The sequence below is a fragment of the Lagopus leucura genome, unplaced genomic scaffold (assembly GCF_019238085.1).
Source record: "Lagopus leucura isolate 7727_CA_CO unplaced genomic scaffold, USGS_WTPT01 Super-Scaffold_100106, whole genome shotgun sequence".
NCBI lineage: Eukaryota > Metazoa > Chordata > Aves > Galliformes > Phasianidae > Lagopus > Lagopus leucura.
This window is the reverse complement of record NW_024962325.1, coordinates 269,194-287,011: the sequence shown is the minus strand read 5'-3', so window position 1 is coordinate 287,011 and position 17,818 is coordinate 269,194. Positions and strand designations below refer to the sequence as shown.

Here is a 17,818-nt window from a genome sequence, read left to right as displayed (position 1 = left end):
CGTTCGTCCTCAGTCCTCCTCACCCGCCCGCCGCGCCGCGGTGCCATCGCGGGGGTCGGCCGCACCCTCGCCCCGTTGAAGTGCCTCAGCCGAGCCGCCCCGGCACTCGCCGCCCTCAGCGGCCGTTCCCGGCTCCGTTCCCGGCTCTGCCCGTCTCGGGGCGGGCCGCGCGGCGCCGCACGTGGCGCTGTGGTTGGCGCGCGCACGGGGGCCGCGTGCGGCGGCGCGTGAGGGGCGGGGCGCCGCCTCCGCCGCGCGCGCGCTCTCCAATAAAGTGGCTCCGCACCCGTTCCCGCCTCTCGGCTGTGTGTGGGGAGGCGGGGCGGGGCGGGGGGGGGCGGTGCCGCACGTTGTCGCCGTGTGTGGGAGCGGCGCGGCCGCGTGCAGGGCCGTTACGTAACGGGTGGGGGGCGCCGTCCGCGTCCCCGAGCCGAGATGGACGGCTGCGGCGCGGGGCTGAGCGCGGGAAGCGGCGCCGGCGGGGATCGGCGCGGCGGGACGGAGTGCGGCGGCCGCGCGCCGGGCGGAGGCTTCGGGTAACGCGCGCTGATGCGGAGGGCGCGCGGGGCTCAAGGGGTATCGCCCGAATCGCGGTCGGCGGGGGCGGCCGGGCGGGGCGGCGGTGCGCGGAACAGGGTTAGACGCGGGGACCCGCAGCGGTCGGCCGTTCCGGGCTGAGTTCACGCGGCGCTGTGTTTGCGGTACGGTGCAACGCGCAGCCGTGACGCCTCGGGTGAGTCGACGGGGCTGCGGCGTGCCGCGATGAGCAGCGAGCGGGGAAACGAGCGGCGGCTGTGAGCGGCGGCGTCGGTTTCGCGCCGGCTGCGGTGCGGCCCCGTCCCGGGCAGCCGGGGGTGAGGCGCTGAGCGCCGAGTTGTGCGGGCGTTGGGTGTGCCGGGATCCGGGGAGCTGCTGGGCTCTGAGCACGTGGGGGAGCGAGCGTCCATTGCTGGTATCGATGCCGGCGATATTTAGTACATCTGGAGCTTTTCGTTGGTTAGGATCTGCTCTCGGCTGGATTACGGTGCCTCTGCCAGCCAAAACGAGCTGGGTTCAGCACGGAAGGAGGGGACAGAAAGGTTAAAATGCAGAGAAATCAAAAGGTGTGGCATGAAATAGAGCAGATGAGCTTTAGGGCTTTTCCTCCAGTCCTGTGGGTCGAGCCGTATGGTGGAAATAGTTTTTTGGGGGTGGAATCTCCTATAGCAGAAGTCCCCATCGGAGTTCAACCTCTGTTTTGATCAGTGATCAGCTGGATTGGCGTCAGTCTCACAAAGATCTGATGGTGATGATCCAAGAAATCAAAAACTGTTTGCCTGAAGAGAAAAGGAGTTCCAGCAAGCCCAGCACTGTCAGTGCTCTCAATTACGCTTTACGGTGTGTACAGCAGGTCCGAGGTAAGCATGGAAAACGCCTGGAAGCACATGGGCTGTGCAGCAGCTTGATTTGAATGGACGCGTCTGACAACAGATAGCATTCAAACAAATGAAAACACTTCATCTATCCTGTCAACAATTGAGCTGCTCTAGTTTTTTTGGCTTCAAAGTCAGAATGCCCGCTTACTGCTTCGATCCCATTCCGCATCCAGGCACAGATAGGTGACTGCTAATAACTTGTCATGCATGTTGAGAAAACAGCATTTCTGTAGCTTGGAAAATGTACTGGATAGTTCTCCTGTGTTCTGCAGCAGAGCTAAGTAGCTCGTCACTCTTTTGCTGTCACTTGCTGTCCTCTCTACTTCCTTGTGCTTCTCTTCTGCAGCATAGGTCACTCCAGTGGTATAATCAGTACTCTTTTTTTTTTTTCCTTTGTTACTCCATAAACATTCTTCATCTCAACTTGGGCTTCATCAAAACAATGACAGTTAGGAGGGCTGTAAGAAATACTTTTAAAATTGTCTTCTTACTGACTTCCTTCTGTTTGTTTTGCATTTCTTGTTTCTTCAATTAGCAAACAATGAGTTTTTCCAGGCTCTTGGTGATCGAAGAGTGTTCCAGACGGGTGTGATGACATACAGCATAGAAGAGTTGGTGACAGTTGCATCAGAACACACTCCAAAAAACAGTGTAAGGAATTCAGACACGCTGAGAGGAGTTCATCACTTTCTGTTTCAGTCTCTATTCTATCACCTTGATATCTTTTAGGGAAACAGAAGTGTAAAATCAAAAAGCCTTTAAAAGGCAAACAGGTTTTTGTTAGTAATGGTAGATCAGTGTTACTGCTTATCTGTGCTGAATTGGCAGACCCAACAGCTGTAAGTGAAGAAATACTTCTGTTTCCTGTTTTCGTTTTTTTCCCAGACACAGCCATGATCTGTGAGAATTTTTGAATTCACTTGCAGCATAATAATCTCCTCGGATGGCATAGCAGAATGTTTTCATACCTGATCAAATCCGTAGTTGTGAAGGTCTCTGGTTTCTGTTTGTGTTCTTGGATTATTTCTCGATTGATTAATCAATTTGCAGTACATGTTGTGGTTTCTGGCTCTATTGCAAAGAGTGCCGAGTTTCAGTACTATCACATACTCTATCAGAAAGTTCTCAGATTTCTGTACATGGAACCATGACCTGTGAAATCTGGGGGGAAATCTGTGGCCAGATAAGCAGTCGTTCTGGAAAATGGCAAGCATCTGTGGAATCTGTTTCAGTATTGATATTGCAGTCTCATTAGCATGAGTAAGTAATGAGTAAGCTGTGACGCTATGGCAGGCTGTAGTAGCTCACATGCGATTTTGTTTGGATGCTGGCTTTAGAAGTCTCTTCTGTACCTCTGTCGTTATGGTGTGTGGTTGTTTGTCCTGTAGTTCTTGTGGGAGGAGATTGGGGGGAAGTTTGACTTGTTTTTTTTTTTCTTTTTCATCCATTCAATATTGCTACCATGTGTTGAGGAAGAACTGCTTTTAATAAGGTTTGTTTTCCAGGATACCTTTGTGGCTGTGTTTTCCCTGCTCTCCGGGCGCATATTGCATATTTCTGAGCAGGCAGCATCCATTCTAAACCATAAGAAGAAAGTCTTGGAATCCTCCCGGTTTGTAGAGCTTCTTGCCCCTCAGGATGCAAGTGTGTTCTATGCACACACTGATCAGTCTCACTTGCCACTTTGGTGCACGGAAAGTCAAACAGGTAGGACATAATAATGATTCTGTCTTCACAGAATGAGGATAGAATGCTTGTTTGCTCTAAATACTTACACTAGCAATATACTCAGGCCACCCTTCTTCCACTTGGAAAAGCTGAGTAGCTTTGCAGCTACTCTTAGCCTACCTGGAGTAAGTAAAATGCAGATGCCTTTTACTCATAAGCAGATAAATGGCCTACAAGTAAAAGGCAGCTGCTATTTTACTCTTTCCAAATGCTTTCCAGAAAAGAAACAGAAGGTCTAATTGTCCATTTAGAATGGCTTAATCTACAGCTTAGAATTGATTAGGTGCTCTGTTATTATGGTCCTGTAGCAGAAATGCTAAGTCACAGCCTGAAGCAGTGATGGAGCACCTGGTGGGAAGGCAGGGCCAGCCCAGGGGAGCTCAGGTGCATGCAATGTTCTGAGTGATGGAAGGGCTGAAGCCAGGTTCCACCCCTTCCCAGCCCTCATGTAAGGGTTGGCTGTGGAGGTGAGGGGATCTCTCTGGAGATCTCTGTGTACACAAGGCTTTTTGAAGGTAAGTAGCTTTTTCCCTTCCTTTCTGTGTCTGTGGCTGTTGCATTTGGGCTTGTCCCCATTCGCTGCAACCAGAGACTTTGCTACTCTGTTATTATTGTTTATTTTCCATCATGTTATAGTGTTACAGATTCACTTGCAACCTGCTGTAAGAGTAGCTCATTGAACCCGGGTTTTAATGGGTTTTATTTGTTTGGTACTAAACGTGACTGAATGATAGTTTTTGAGCCTCACTTTAGCAGTGAGTGATTTGAGTAGCCAAGGCTCTGTCTTTTGTCTGCTTAGCTGGTGAACTGTTCTGGCATCAGTTCTTGGAAATCTGAAGTTTTCTCTGAATTTAACTCCAGGTCAGCCATTCCTCAGACTGGGCAGTGGAAGAAATATTTGAGATAGGAGCAAACTGTTGGCCAACTGATTAATAGCTGTTACAAGGAAGGCTGTGGGAGTTTGCTCTTGCTCAGAAAGCCTGGGGAATAAGGAGTTTGAAAGTTCTTGTAGGTGTGACCTGTTTTAGGATATAAACTGATACCTTCGATGTGTGTTCTTCTTATTAGCCTCTCTGTATGACTATGCCCAGGTGAAATCCTTTTTCTGCAGGATCAGGCAAGTATATTATTATAGTTTTGTGTTCATGAAGGCTGGGCACAGGGAATGCTATGGGGCACAGGTGGTGGTTTGTTGTCACAATGACCAGTGTGAACTCTGTTAGGGGAATGGCTTACTGTGTTCAATATCAGCATTCAGCAGGATGTTTTGAGTATATTTTCCATAGTGATCATTAAGCTTGCATGGGGTAGAGGAAGAAACTGCTCGTGCATGTTTCTTCTAGGCCTAACAGCTTCCTTTTCTACTGCTGTGCAGTCGAAGAATGATTTCGTGGGAAAGAGTCCCACTTCTGCAGTTTGAGAGTGGAGGCCGGGATGTTTTGTTTAAGATTGCTTGGGAGTTTGTGACAGAGGTAGTAATGGAAACTTGGTCATCTGAGTTCCAACACGAGATGCGAGTCAGGAGATGCTACTTTCTGTCACTGTGGGGTGGGATCTGTTGCTTTGTGCCAGACTAATCTTAGTACTGAAAGAACCAAAATATAACGGAGGCTGGCCTGTAATATCTGATGCAGCTCTTCTCCAAAATGAGGTGTCTCTTGATTTAATTAAGAGCTGTTAGTTTCTGAGCAGATAAAATACTTATTCCATCTGTCAGCAGATCACCAACATAGTCACGCTTTTCAAAAACTTGGGTCTAAAATAAACCTCCAAGTCTCTTCAGTTTAACGCTTGGAATAAGTTTAGCGGGGCAAATTTCAGTTTCAATTTGGGGAATTATGTGAGGTACATAAATACTGTGAAATGCTTAACTTTTTTTTCATGTTTTCGTACATCTTTCCGTCCTTCAACACAAACATTCAATTCTGTGAGCTTCATAAGTAAAAGTATCTGTTCACTAGCATACACAAGGGCTAAATATGAAAATTATTTGTGTTAGTTAAACTCTTTTTGTTATATCCAGATTCTGTTTGTTTTAATCAGAGAGGAACAATTTCTGGACTGACTGCTGACACTGGAGAAACCCTGCTTAATTAGGTTGATGGAATGAAGTCTGAGACACAGAGGTTTTTGCCTGAAAGTAGTACAGAGTAAAGAACAAATAAAAGAAAAAATACATGTATTTAACTTAGCACAAGAACAAGTTGTTGGTTCTCGTGAATACGTTTGGATGAGAATTAGAAGGTGGTTGCTAACTGTCAGAGTAAGGGCTTTTGGGAACTGCCTTTCAGTGCATGTGCTAGAGGCCAAGTATGTATGGGTTTTAGGGGAAGCAAGATCAGTATTGCTGAACGTGTTGGCCTGTGATTGCAGGGCGTTGTGCATAGAGCCTTGAGGGATTTGTCCTCACGTGGTTCTGTGTGCTCTGCACGATTTACTTGTGTAAGGCTCTCAGTACTGGTGTGAAGTATTTGGGTCTTGACACCAACACGTTAATTCCTTTTACTTTTCCTCAGAGGTGGTAAAGATCAAGAACAAGAAATGCACTGGTACCCATTCCGAATCACCCCATACTTGGTCCATGTCTGCACCGCTGTCCATGTGGATGCAGAGGCCTGCTGCTTGGCTTTGGCTGAGAAAATTCACTCTGGATATGAAGGCAAGTCAGGATGATCCAGTGAAAAACAAGACAATAGGGAAACAATGTATGAATGTCAGCTTACTTTGATTGGCGTTTGCACTTGGAAACTCTCACAGGTGTAACTTCCAGTGAGTGTGAGTGCACACATGCCTATCCAGAAAGCACGTTTCTTCTTTGCTAGGTCCTGAGACCTTTGACCTCACTACATTTACAGTTGGGAGAGATTTGTATCACCTGTAATTTTGTAATGTCTCTTTGAGTTACTGATCAGAAGTAAGTGAACGGTTAAAAAGTTCAGAAGTCTGTAACACACGAACGTGCGAGAGCTAAGTTAGATTTTCTGTTTCGATGCATGTTTTGTGTTTCAGTAAATACTTCTTTTTCAATTAGCTCCTCGAATTCCTATGGATAAAAGAATCTTCACCACTACTCACACTCCGGGATGTGTTTTTCTTGAGATAGATGACAGGTGAGATTTGGATCTTAAGGATTGTGAGGTGTGTGTGGAGAGGTGGCAAAAAATCCACTGGTAATGCAGCTGTAAACAGTAGTAAACTATTTAACTGTGCAGTTGGCAGTAGTTAATGAAGCAAAATTGTTTTGTGTTAATTTTCAGTAATTATTTGTTAGTCATTGAAGTTCCAGAGGTTTTTCAAGAACATAATCAGCTTTGACTAAAAAAGTGAAACTAAGCATAACTGCAGTCAGTTGCCCTTGGGGCAGTGGGGACCTTTGGTGATGCAGATGTGCAATGTGGTTTTTCAGTGTTTGAGGAATCACAGTGCAGGTTGCAGCTTTAATGAGCTGCCTATTATAAACTTGAGCAGGCTGAAGTTGTCTCCTGCAGAGCCCCAGGGATGTTTTTACAACACACTTCACAGCATCTCTGTCGGATTTCTTACTGATAGTTTTGTCTGGAACCTCTGTGGTTTTTTTCTGTTTTTCTTTACCCCTTGACCCCACCATGTGTGGAAGCACAACAGAACTTCCAGTTTACCTCTCTGGGAACAGAAATATTTGCATATTTATGTCATATTTGGGGATTAATAACTGGGTTGGAGAATGTTCTGTGGCTGTACTTCAGGTCATTGTAGATCATCTGTGGGGACTTTGCTGGCCAGTGAAGGTTAAAGAATGTAAATAGTCAAGACTGAATTACATGCAATGATAGTGTGTTTGTGTTTCAGAGCAGTGCCTTTGTTGGGTTACTTACCTCAGGATTTGATTGGAACGTCCATACTGATGTATTTGCATCCAGAAGATCGTCCTTTAATGATCACTATTCACCGTAAAAGTGAGTACAATGGTCATAAAAAGAATTTAAACTCCTCCTAACATTGTTCATTACTCTCTTGCTTGCTATGTGACTATTTTCCAGTCTGGACACAAATACACTGAGCAGTTAGATGTCAAGACCGTACCCCGGTCACTTGTGTTTGTGCTATTGCTGCTGTGCCATAATGTGAACTAACCCTTGTTTCTTGGTTGTTTTTGTTCAGTCCTGAAATTTGCTGGGCAGCCTCCTTTTGAATACCTACCCATTAGGTTTTGCACTCAAAATGGGGATTATGTCATCCTGGATACCAGCTGGTCCAGTTTTGTGAATCCATGGAGCAGGAAAGTAGCATTCATCATTGGCCGACACAAAGTCCGAACGTAAGTCAGTTGTAGAAGTGAATTGTTGAAGCTAGGTTTTCTTAATTCTTTTCATTCTCAATACTTTGAAATATAAGGAAAAACCTACTTTTCTAAGCCGCGTGTGTACGTACTGGATGTCCAAACACTGTGACAATGAGAATGCCTTAATCAGAACACCAATTTGAAGTTCCTTTTTAGCTTTTACTTTTATCTAAAAGGTAGACCACTTTAGCAAGGAATTGATGTTTGGTTCTGATTTGCTTAACAGAGAAAGAAATCACTAATTAAATGGGGGTTGGACTCGATGATCTCTGGAGGTTCCTTCCAACCCCTACAATTCTGTGATTCCTACAATTCTGTAATTGATAGATGTATGACCAAAATCTGGCTTGTTTTTCTTTGGAATTGTTTGCTTGGTAAATCTTTAGATTCTGCACCTGATTGATTTCATGTAAGAATTGAATTAGCATTGAATGTTTCAGTTAATGTTTTTCAGATGCCTCCCCCTGATTTCTGAGGTATTTGGAGATATGACTGTCTGATGCTTCCTCTTACCTGGTTCCTTTCATAGGAAATGGCTTTTCTGGCAATGACCTCTGAGTTCTCAAATTTAGCTTTTTTAAGACTTTTGGAGTGTGAAGGAGGCAAAAGGGTGGATGCTCGTCAGCCTTTGCTCGTGTCATTGTGCCTGATGTATTGGCTTTCTGAAATCCTGAAGCCTTGCATTAAGCACTGCTTTCTTATCACAGCCTCACTACTCTAGCTTTAGCTGATGGTGGAACAGATGATATCCCTTTCTGTTGATTCAGGGAAAGTCAACATAAAATACAGGTTAATAATAGTAAACTCTCCTAACTCTGCTTACAGTTATATTTTCTTTATCAGTTTAGAATTAATTATGGAATTCTGTTGACTCTCTAGAAGCCCTCTGAATGAAGATGTTTTTGCTACAAGAAATCAAGAAACTAGCAGTGTTGAGAAAGAGATAAAAGAATTGCAAGGCCAAATCTACAAGTTGCTTTTGCAGGTAAAGAAGATTAAAATCTCAAAACACCGTTTTGCCTTTTGAATGAGAGACTGAAGGAACTGGGGTCTGTTTAGCAAACTTCTTTGCCTGCGCTCCTTTGGAAGAACATTTTAATTCGAGACAGGCTTGTGTGCCAGTTTTAAAACTAAGGCTCTATGTAGCCCATCTGATTAGAAAGCTGTTTGGACATGTTCTGCAGATATTTGTGTTGAAAGGTAAATCTTCATCCTGGGACGGCTGTGAGGATGGTAGAACTTTTTTTCTACAAGAAAATGGTAGAACTCAAAACAGTGCTGACTCTTCATTTAATTTTTCTCGTTGTTGTTGCTCACTAGGAGTTCTGTGTTGCAAACTGTTTTTCCGTTCTCTTTGCTTATTTTTTTCCTTCCACCTCTTTCCCCAATACAGCCAGTTCATAGCAACGTTTCTAGTGGTTACGGTAGCCTTGGTAGCAGTGGTTCTTATGAGCACTACATCAGTGTAGCATCTTCAAGCGACTCCAACGGAAATTGTGCAGAGGAAACACCAGAACCAGTGAGTTCTTAGATATATCAATGCCTGTGCAGTAATAAAATCACATTTTAAGAAATGAAGAGTTACGATGTATATGTACATACATAAGAATTTTACTTCAGTGTAAAGGCATGTGGTGTGTTCAAGCTAAGCGTCCTTAAGCGGGTCAATTATAGAATGCTGGTTTTGGGGTTAGATCTTAATTTTGCTCAGAAAAGAGCAGATAGCTGCAATACACTGAAGTTGTAGAGATTGAAGACTTGCTTGAAGACTGAAATTGAAGACATGCTTAAAGTTTAGCCTTCTCAAAGAACTGGGGGACTCAAGGGGAAGAAGAAGCGAGAAAGCCACGCAACTAGGGAGAGTGTTGGTGCACAAGATAAGTGGGGGGCTCTATTCGGTTTCAATTTTCCCATATTTTTTTTTTTTCCTCAAGAGAACATTAGAGTGGTGTTATTAACTTCTGTAGGAGTGGAGACGATCCTGTCCTAAAAGAGAAGCATTGTTACTTAATTTCTTTTTGAGACTGCTGGGTAAATAATCAGCAAATGCTCTGAATTTGCATCAATATAAAAATGATGAAACTTAAATGATGAAGCTGTTTGGGCTTTATCACACAGTTAAATTCGCCATGATAAGTATGTTTACAAATGCCAGTAGATGCTAGACTTAGGCTGACAGTCTTTCAGTTAGGAGTATACAAGAACCCAACCCCATCTCAATAGCCTCCTGTGTCCACTTCTATTCCTTTTAATCTGACCTCACGTTTTCATGTATCTCAAGGTGACTTTGCAGCAGGTGTGTGCAGATGTCAACCGGATAAAGAATCTGGGACAGCAGCTGTATATTGCATCAAGGAGCAAGCCACAGGATGGAAATGAACAGCCTATGGGTTCAGAAGTGCTAGAAGGTAATGTATGTAATTGCGATCCTTAAGTTGATGGAAACTCTTGTAGGTCTGGAGCCGTGAACTTGGCTGACTGCTGAAGTGCTGAAGTTGGCATGTTAACGTGGCTTGACTGGGAAGTATTTTGGTGGGGCTTTTTTGAGATGAAAATGCAGAACAACTTGGTAACGAGGGCTGTGCTGTGATAGGCCGTATGTTCCTCTGAAGGTATCTCAGTGGGGGTTGCTTCCTTGTCTTTGAAAATTTCTCCTTTTCTAGGGAAGAGGCACAGCGCTTCCTGTTTTCTCCCGACCTTGAGAAGTGATAGCACAGAAGAACTGGGCAATGTACTTTATGATGATTCAAAGAAGACTCCACATGTTCCTTCCTATCAGCAGATTAATTGTGTTGATAGTATCATCAGGTAGGAAACAACAAAGCAGTTACAGTGAATAATACTGAAGATCCAGTTAGCGTAAGGTAATTATGTATGCAATTTGCATTGACTGGATTTTGGGTTGGGATAAAATTCTGATTTGGAATATCTGCATTAAATATGTGAATCATATCTTTATCACGTTTCTCAAGAAAGCCAGAACGTGAAAAACTATTGTGGTAATTAAAAATTCTTTCCTTATTCAGCTCCTGTATATACTTATACGCAAACTGTATTGCCAACCAATATACCACTATATTAGCAACAATTAGAACATTTGTATGATATCTCAGTTTTGTGCTTTCTTTTTGTAGGAAGGCACTACAGCAAAGCTATAATTTGCTCTTGAGTATTGTATCAGTGGCTGTAACACCTTGAAAAGCTTCTACTTTAGTGGATAAGGTCTCTTTTTTTTTTTTTTTTTTTTTTTTAAATGGGAAGAGCTTCCTGTGATATACTTATGTTTCAGATATCTAGAGAGCTGCAGTGTTCCAGTATTGAAAAGGAAATCTAAATCTTCTACAAATACATCATCATCTTCAGATGGTGACAAGAAAAACCAGCAAAGACTGCAGGAGGTCAGGGCATTGGGAGGTAATGTAAAGGATGCTGACTATTGTAATGGAAACACTGATGTATTTTTTTCTGATATGCTACTGTTGTATGTTTCAAGGTTTCTTTTCATTTTTTAAATCACTACCACACAAACAGTGCAGATGTTTTGGTTACAGACAGTAAATATCTACTTCCCTTGCCCAGATCGTGCAGTTAAGCAGAATTTACAGTAGTAAGTCTTCGAATTTAGAATCCATCAGCAAGTACTTGCTGTTGCTAAGTAAGCCTTCTGTAGCTCACTGGTTTTATGCCACATTTAGTGTACTTCGACATTGTAGTGGTATATGAATGTTACATTTATTTGTGTGTATATCTATTTTATTTAACAGTTTGCATGGTTGAGTGGTTGCGTCTGAACCAATCAGATTTGATGGCTTAGGAGCAATTGAAGTGCTTGGAAAGAAATTCAAAGTAAAAATCTTTTAACTTACCAATAGATACTGCTGTTCTTTTATCAGTTAATTCCCAAACTCCAGTATTTGCTGATCAGGAAGAAATGGTGAAGAAGCAGACCAATGAAGGCATTGTGGGAGCTCCTCTGCCAGGCCTGAGCCTGTCCAACAAGTCTTTGAGTGTGGTATCTGCCACCAGCCAGTGCAGTTACAGCAGCACTATTGTGCACGTCCCACACCCTGAATCAGGTACTATTCATTCTTGGAAAATATTGACTAGACTCACTGATTTTTAGATTGAATAATATTTTCTGACTGAAATATGCATTAGGAAACTTGTATTTCAGAGCTCATATTCATCAGAACATATCTCAATTGAACACAATTGAGGCACTTCTGCAGACGCTGTGAAGAAAACTTGAGCCTGAAAATGTTTACAGTGTTTTTATGAAGCTTCGAGTGCCTGTTTTCCTTTGTGTTGTCACTTCGTTACATACTTCTCAAATGCAACAGTGAGCTGTTGAAAATAAGCATGATTAGTGGGCTGACATTACTTAATGCAGAAACACAAAAACGAGTATTTTGCTGCAATCGTAAGAGGTATGAGGAAAGAACTAATTTGCTGAATTTGTGTTAATATAATTGAGTGTAAGTGGTACCCTGCAGTGTCTGTCTGCTCAGTAGCTCAGGTGTTTATTTTGTCTAGCCCTCTGCATACTGTGGATGTTGACACCAGAAGGCCAGATCAAAGTCTGATTTATTTTCTTTCCTCTCCAAAGAAGTGACTACAATGGAGAATACTCATGTTGGAAATGAACACATCGAGCTGCCTCCTCTGAATGCTCAGAATCCTGTTACAGTGGCTGAGGAGTTAAAGCCAGTTGGGTTAACAAAAGAGGCTTTGTCAGTCCACACGCAAAAGGAAGAGCAAAACTACGTGGACAGGTTCCGCAGGAGGATCTTGCTCTCTCCGTTTAGGACTTGCCTTCAGTGGGATAGCAGAAGTAACAATGGGCATTCCTATGACCAAGGTAGGCAGTGCTTTTGAGAAATACAGATTTACTGGGCTTATTTTAAAAGCTTAGCAATGAAAACTTGTTCTTCTTTGTGTGATTTGTTGAAAAATCTTACTGTGGCTGAGAACAAAGTAGTTCTGAATTGTCAAGACCTGACAATGTCATTGCCCGTGCTGAAGATCTGCTGCATTTTGGTTGTTGCTGTTTCAGACTTTTTGTAAAGCTCCCAAATACTGCAGCAAACCTGATCTGTCTGAAATAGCTTATTGCCTCCTTTTGAAAGAATATGAAAGATCTGACTGGGATAATCCAAAAAAAAAAAAAAAAAAAAAAATTGATGGTAGGAAGGGAAAACATTGTGGGTATGTCTGCAACTCTATCACTGTAGTGTGTGGAAGAATTATGCAGAACTATCCAGAACAAAGACAGCTCTGTGAATGAGCTACACTCAATGATCTGGATGTTTCTTTTTATTTTTATTTTTTTTCTTCTTTATCTCCTGTTTTTTTTTTTTTTTTTTTGTTTATTTTATATTTTTTTTCTGTCATTTCAATGAACGTCTTTTTTTTTTTTTTTCCTCAGGAAATTCTCCTTCTAAGGAGATGACTCCAACTAGCTGTAAAAATGGCAAAAAAGGAAAATTCAGACAACGGAAGCCTCAGAGACAGTCCTCAGATAGACGATCTTGTAGTAAAAACAGAAACGGTCTTCAGTGCGAGAAGAGAAGAATTCAGAAGCAGTCACTTTCTCCCTCAGAAATGTCCTGTTTAAGGTCCTCCAGTACGAATTGCTTTCCTCCTGTGGGATTTCCTGTCTATTCAGATGCACTGTCTAGTTTTCCGGCCTCTTCTATAGGAGAGGAACTTGCTATTTACTCAGCAAAACCTGAGCCCACGTCACTGTCACAGCTGTGCTGTGGAGCACCATCATTTCCAGCACTTTCTCCCCCAAACATAGGGATGTTTATGGCTGTGTTTTTTCACAATTTCCCTGTATATACTCAGATGCCTCAATATGCCTTTATTCCTAGCCCTCAGAACGTTTATCTCCCTTCTTCATATCCGTGCTCTACTCTACCTCCTGCCCCTCCTCCTCCAGCTCCATCACCAATAGCCCCAATCTCTGCGGATCAGTCCTGTCTGGCCTCTTCTGCCGCATCCACTGAGGAGCAGCCAGAGGGCCAACATGGCTGGGCCTTACAGCTGAGTAGCTCACGGAGCAGCTCCCCGCTTCAGCTGAATTTGCTTCAAGAAGAGCTGCCAGAATCTGTGGAGCCTTCAGTTAACACTGATTTTAAAGCAAGTACAGAAGCTAAATGTGTAAGTAACAAAGATCTTTAGTGTCAAGGAGAAACTGACTTCCACAATGTTCAGTCACCAGATTCTGTTAGCTTCTCTTACCGATATCTATGCTCTGTAGACTGCAGGGCACAAATAGCAAAGGAGGCAGAGAAACTACGCTTGAGCCCATGGGAACTTGTAGCATTGCGGAGTTGGTGCTCAGTAAATGCCACAGATGTGATATCTGGTCTAGGCTGCTGCAAGCTGTTTTTGCTCAGTGTTTTGGCAACACTTTATTTTTTTCCCATTAAATTGTCAGCAGTTTTGGGTGGGCTTTTATGCATGTGGAACTTGGTTAGGACTACATGGTTCTCATCTTTTTCACTGAGTCCCACAGTCTCTGTGGAGAGTTAAAACAAAGGGAAGATACTTTTCTAATTACTCCCTCTGTCTCCCAGGGATGCAGCTAATGACCGAAGAACAGGGATCCGTGTGGGTCGGTTTCCATACATGGGCATAGAAAAGGCCTCTCCAGCTTCCGCGGTAAACTCAGAGGCAGGAATCTGAGCTCTGCAGGCAAGGAAAAAAAAGTCTCGGGAATCCAGTTTGTGCTGAAAAGGCTGGATCAGCTGAAACTGCAGGGTAGGGTCCTGAGGGGAAGTTGATGTATCTGTAGTTGCTGAAGCTATGAGCTTAATGCAGTGATTCAGGGGAATGCTTTCATTTTCCCTGTAGGGCAACATCGCTTAATGTATGTGGCTGCTCTGTGCCACCTAACAGAGCATGGAGAAAACTGACTCTTGTCAGCAAAAAACTCGACTTAATGTAAAAGTACAATATCTTGAAGGAAACCCTGTGGGGAAAGATCTGCAGCATGAATCAGAAAGTCTTGGACGCTTGTTGGTTTCACGTGTGAAGAGTTTTATCATGAGTTCTAGCTAGCCATTCATTTTCAGAGCTAGAAATTCCAAAGCTATTGAACTGATGCAAGAATTTGTCAACATGTCACAAATTCAGTAAATGCATGAACTTCCTTTTTCAAGCTCGAGGGTGACTTCCATGGATGTTTGTTTTGATTTTTGTTTCCAGGACGATAGTCGGGAGGATAGTGGTAACAGTGCTAGTAGCCATTGTGCTTCATGTGAATTTACTGACCGCTTGCTGCGTGAGGACGCCCAGTCAGGCGCGGGTTCAGCAGCATCAGGCAGTGGATTGGCTTTATCTAGTTCTTTAGGCTCTCGCTCCTGTGAAACTTCTGGTGGTGGCACAGGTAAGGAAGTTAAGATCTGGACATTTGCTACTCCAGTGTTAGGTGGGTTGCTAACGTGTTGGTAAGTCATTAAAAAAAAAAAAATTACTGTGATGGGAGTGGGAAGTCCCAATAAGAGGCTGTGTTGTCATTATTTTTCACCAGCTTTCAGTGTTTGAGGCCAAATTTTGTTCAGTCACAACAGTCAGAAATGAGAGTCCAGAAGTTGTTCCTTAAAACTGTAAGTTAGGCTTCTAACTTATGCTCATCAAGTTATTTTTCTTTGTATTAGAGCGTGGTTTGCATCTTACTTGAGTAAGGATAAGTCTGCATAGAACAGGGCTTCTTGGAACAAAAGCAGGGAAGTTGAGACAAATCTTGAGAAGAGTAAGTAAAACTTTGGAGGTCTCAAGCAGTTTAATAGAATGGATTTTATCTTTGAATTTTCAGTAAGAGGTAATCTCTTACCAGAGGAGTCATCTGAGAGGGCCTGTGTTCACCCTATTGGAAATAGCTTGCACAAACACTCTGGTGGATTTTACTATTTGTGCTGGATCATGAAGGCCTTGTCAGAGTTGATTTTTTTTCATGGTGATTCTCAGCAGGCAGTAGGAAAAGCAGCAAGTATTTTGCCAGTAATGATTCTTCTGAAACTTCCAAAACAGAGACTAATCAAGAAGCAAAAGAAAAACAGACATCTCATAAATCTAAACATGAGTCAGCCTGGGTGACGATGGATTGCACACCTGAGCAAGTTCTAATGACGTACCAAATGCCTCACAGGTTAGAAAGCATCAACGTTTTCTGACATATAGTTTGGAATTGTGCAAGGGAGAAATGTAGAGTTAAAAACAAGACCCTGAAAATACTGTATGGACCAATAAAACTCAGGAGTTGTGTTCATTTACTGTTTTAGGCTCTGGGCGTTTCTTTTAATCTACTTTTTGCCTGTATTTCTTTAACACTTAAGATATGATAACATGAAACCTCTTTGTTGAAGTGCTAAGCAGATTGGGTTTTGCCCTGCACTTTGCATTGAAGGGTAAGAATATTTGTGGTGTTTGCAATGCTTCTATGTAATTTGTGGTGAGATTCCTCATTTTAAAAAACTAAATAAGCCAACCTGAAAGTTAGACTGGTGTTGAAAAAGCTTCCCAACTAAAAGAAGGTATAACAAAACAGTTACTTTTCATTGGCTGACTTCAGCCTTACACACAGCTGTATCCCACAGTCAATATCAGCAATGCTTGCCTCGTTGTATTCAGTGCAGCTGTGTTAACAGGTGTCTGTGGTTCGTTTTGTTTTACAGAATTAAAGAGGAAGTTTTAAAAGAGGATATGGAGAAGCTGGTAGTCATGCGACAGCAACAGCCTTGGTTTTCAGATAGGCAAAAGAGGGAGCTTGCAGAAGTGCATACGTGGCTCCGGACACAGACTGTCCCACTACAAATCAACACTCAAGTAAGGATTGTGGAAGGAATCAGCTGCTTATTCACGTCTTGGCTAGCTAGAGGTAGTGCTGCTTCCAGCTAATGTGATTTTTACAGCATGAGGGTCACTGATAGCTGTTACTTGTGAATGCTGGAAGGCTTGAGAATACTAGCTAAGTGTTGGAAGTGCAAGTACATGCCTCTGAAAATTAAAATTCTCTGTATGGTCTCTGCTTTTTTTTAAAGAGATTTCATTCAATTCACGAGAAATTTCAAGAGATTGCAGCATATCGTGCTACCAGGATGGATTCTTTGCAATATCCAGGGAATTTAAATGATATGTCCTTGTTCCTTTCTAAAGGGATGTGTTACGTGTGACATCAGGGAAGCAACTTGTGAGGCTGCAATGGCTGATGACAATATGGAAAACAAGGGAAAATCGCTTCCAGTCTTGGAACACTGAAGACATCCCTGCCTGTGACAGTAAAACTGGTTGGAATAATTCCCATTCCCTTTTCCTTTGGCTTTGCAAGATGCTAGCAGCAAATCTCTCCAGCTGTCTTCTCCCACCATGAGCAATCATACACGAAACTAAACCTTTCTCCATTACTCCCTTTGCTCCTGGCAGGATTTTGAAGGCAATCTTTCACTGGGAGGTTGTTTGTGATGTCAGGAAGGACAACTTGACAAGAATGAATGATTGTGGATGGATTGTTTCTAACTTCTGATTGCTCAGTGCTGAGCAAAATATAAAGATTTTTTTTTGTGTTGTGGTGGTGCTGTACTGTTTGTTTTTTGTTGTTTTTTTTTTTTTTTTAACTGAACGGGTAAGAGTTTGAAAAGATGCAGTGGTTATGAGCTTACATTGGCACAGCCCTGTTTGTTGTCCATCGAGGTAGATGTATTTGTACCAGTGAATCTGAGCTACATCAGAATATCCTTCAATTTTGTTTATTCAGTCTGCAAAGATCTAAACTAGGGGTTCAGAAGATGCTTTGAGGCTTTAAGTTCTGCAGAATACCATAGCCTTTTAGTGAGTGACTGAAAACTGGGTAAGGTACTGGGCATCAAAATACCTTTCTTCAGCTTGTGACCATCAAAGAAGTCCAATAAACTGAAGTGAAAAAGAGCAAAGCTATTCCTTATGCTTCTCACAAGTATTTTTTGAATGTTGTTTTTCAGCTTTTTGTGTGATGTAACTCATCTGTTACATGAAAGGTTTTCAGTTTTATTTACTAATGAACTACTTGCTGAGTAAGTTAAATAATACTTTGACTTCAGATAAGTGGAAGAAAATTAAATTTATCTATAGGCTTTTCCTATTTTTTCTAATAATTCAGTGGAAATCTTTGTCACTGAAGCTTATTTCATGGAATGTTATTTTTATTGTATTTTAAGTGTTCAAGACTATTTCGACTCGGGCAGTGTTGTTTTTTACAGTATTTCTGCTCATTTTGTTTATATATACTGCTTTCTCTTTATTCTTAAGCTGCACTTCTTTGGTTTTCATCTTGAGCTTTTCTTTCTTAACTGTTGTAAATCAGCAAAGATTC

The 17,818-nt window shown here is 42.5% G+C and overlaps 1 protein-coding gene across 6 annotated transcripts; it reads left to right on the top strand.

Annotated features, from left to right (window-relative positions):
* Positions 1–435: 435 nt before the first annotated feature.
* PER3 (period circadian regulator 3) lies at positions 436–17,038 on the top strand. Of its 6 annotated transcripts, XM_042887739.1 has the most exons (22): positions 436–536; positions 1,246–1,397; positions 1,951–2,066; positions 2,921–3,122; positions 4,212–4,260; positions 5,660–5,802; positions 6,175–6,253; positions 6,972–7,078; positions 7,284–7,440; positions 8,344–8,449; positions 8,858–8,983; positions 9,746–9,872; positions 10,128–10,272; positions 10,754–10,878; positions 11,358–11,540; positions 12,071–12,322; positions 12,890–13,626; positions 14,677–14,857; positions 15,439–15,619; positions 16,146–16,296; positions 16,627–16,757; positions 16,894–17,038. In XM_042887739.1, exons 1-21 carry the CDS (start codon positions 436–438, stop codon positions 16,726–16,728), a joined length of 3,522 nt encoding a protein of 1,173 aa, XP_042743673.1. In that variant the 3' UTR covers positions 16,729–16,757; positions 16,894–17,038. The 6 variants fall into 6 exon arrangements, 5 of the variants coding, with proteins under 5 accessions (XP_042743673.1, XP_042743674.1, XP_042743675.1 ...); XM_042887740.1 differs by having other exon boundaries at positions 12,074–12,322; positions 16,627–17,038; XM_042887741.1 differs by having other exon boundaries at positions 15,502–15,619; positions 16,627–17,038.
* Positions 17,039–17,818: the final 780 nt, after the last annotated feature.

Coding starts and splice junctions, on each gene's coding strand:
- PER3 (XM_042887739.1), top strand. CDS start 436: ATGGACGGCTGCGGCGCGGGGCTGAGCGCGGGAAGCGGCGCCGGCGGG. Junction 4,261..5,659: donor TCCTTTTTCTGCAGGATCAG/GCAAGTATATTA, acceptor ACTTTTCCTCAG/AGGTGGTAAAGATCAAGAAC. Junction 6,254..6,971: donor TTTCTTGAGATAGATGACAG/GTGAGATTTGGA, acceptor TTTGTGTTTCAG/AGCAGTGCCTTTGTTGGGTT.